General features: G+C 31.7%; 1 protein-coding gene across 1 annotated transcript in view; it reads right to left on the reverse strand.

The window, feature by feature from the left end:
• The window catches only part of CCDC83 (coiled-coil domain containing 83), an 89,093-nt gene that overhangs the window by 80,849 nt on the left and 7,057 nt on the right, over positions 1-1,187 (reverse strand). The window contains exon 2 of the mRNA XM_006865011.1: positions 926-1,010. Coding sequence (XP_006865073.1) covers positions 926-1,010 — 85 coding nt within the window. The remainder of the gene's footprint in view (positions 1-925; positions 1,011-1,187) is intronic.

Raw genomic sequence — 1,187 nt, forward strand, 5'->3', positions numbered from 1 at the left:
CTCGTATTATTTGCTCAGCATACAGGTTGAATAAGTATGGTGAAAGAATACAACCTTGTTGCATACCTTTTTAAATTTTAAACCATTCAGTGTTCCCATGTTCTGTTCGAACAACTACTTCTTGGTCCAAGTAAAGATTCCTCATGAGCACAATTAAGTGTTCTGGAATACTCATACTTCGCAATGTTGTCCATAGCTTGTCACTTTTAAATGACCATTTTAACTAAATTTTTCAAATAAAATATCATCTTAAATAGTCAATTAGTCATTTTAATAACTGGGATTGTGCTTTTCAAAAGGAACTTACATATATAAACTATTTGAAAATCTAAACACAAAAAGATGCAGTGGTTAAACACAAAGAGCCGTTGTTTTATAGTTTGTTGAAACAAAAATTCAAAAGATAAATATGTTTTCAGAGTTTTAGAATTTTGAACATAAAACTCAATGTCCTCATGATCTTAATGGAGTCTTGGCGTGGCACTGTAGGATAAGCACTCGACTTCAAGATCGGCAGTTCAAATTCACCAGCGGATCCTCAGAAACCATATACAGGGTTGCTATGAGTCAGAACTGACTTAATGGCGCTTAACAACAACAACAGTGATCTAAAAAACAATCAAGCTTCCTTTAATATTATTGTTAATACAATGGAAATAACAGTATCTTCTTGCATCCAAGTTCAAAGAGACTTAAATAGGTTATAAATTAGCCAGTTCCAAGATTTCAAGAAAATAATCTAAATACATTTTGTCACAATTAGAAAAAATGTGAAGTATTTGTGTAACTCTTTAATGTCTAGGTATAGGCAGTTCAAGCTCACCAGCTGCTCCTAGAAAACCCTATACAGGGTCGCTATGGGTTGGAACCAACTCGATGGCACTTCACAACAACACCAAAAATAGGCACTAAATTTTATACTTACTCGATCATGATACTTTTGGTTCTTTTCTCTGAGTTTCTTTAATTGAACCATGAATCGTTCTACTGCGGTTTCCTTTATTTGACAACTGAGAATGAACACACACAAAAAATGTCACAATTATTTATTTTAAAGGAAAATTAACAAAACTTAGAAATTAAACTATACTGTTTAAATAGAAATGAATCATTAAGTATATTTAAAAATCCATTTGGAGATAAGTATCTTAAGTGATTTTGTTTTTCCAAATTCATATAGTTTACTA

The sequence above is a fragment of the Chrysochloris asiatica genome, unplaced genomic scaffold (genome assembly GCF_000296735.1).
Source record: "Chrysochloris asiatica unplaced genomic scaffold, ChrAsi1.0 scaffold00074, whole genome shotgun sequence".
NCBI classification, from domain to species: Eukaryota; Metazoa; Chordata; class Mammalia; order Afrosoricida; family Chrysochloridae; genus Chrysochloris; species Chrysochloris asiatica.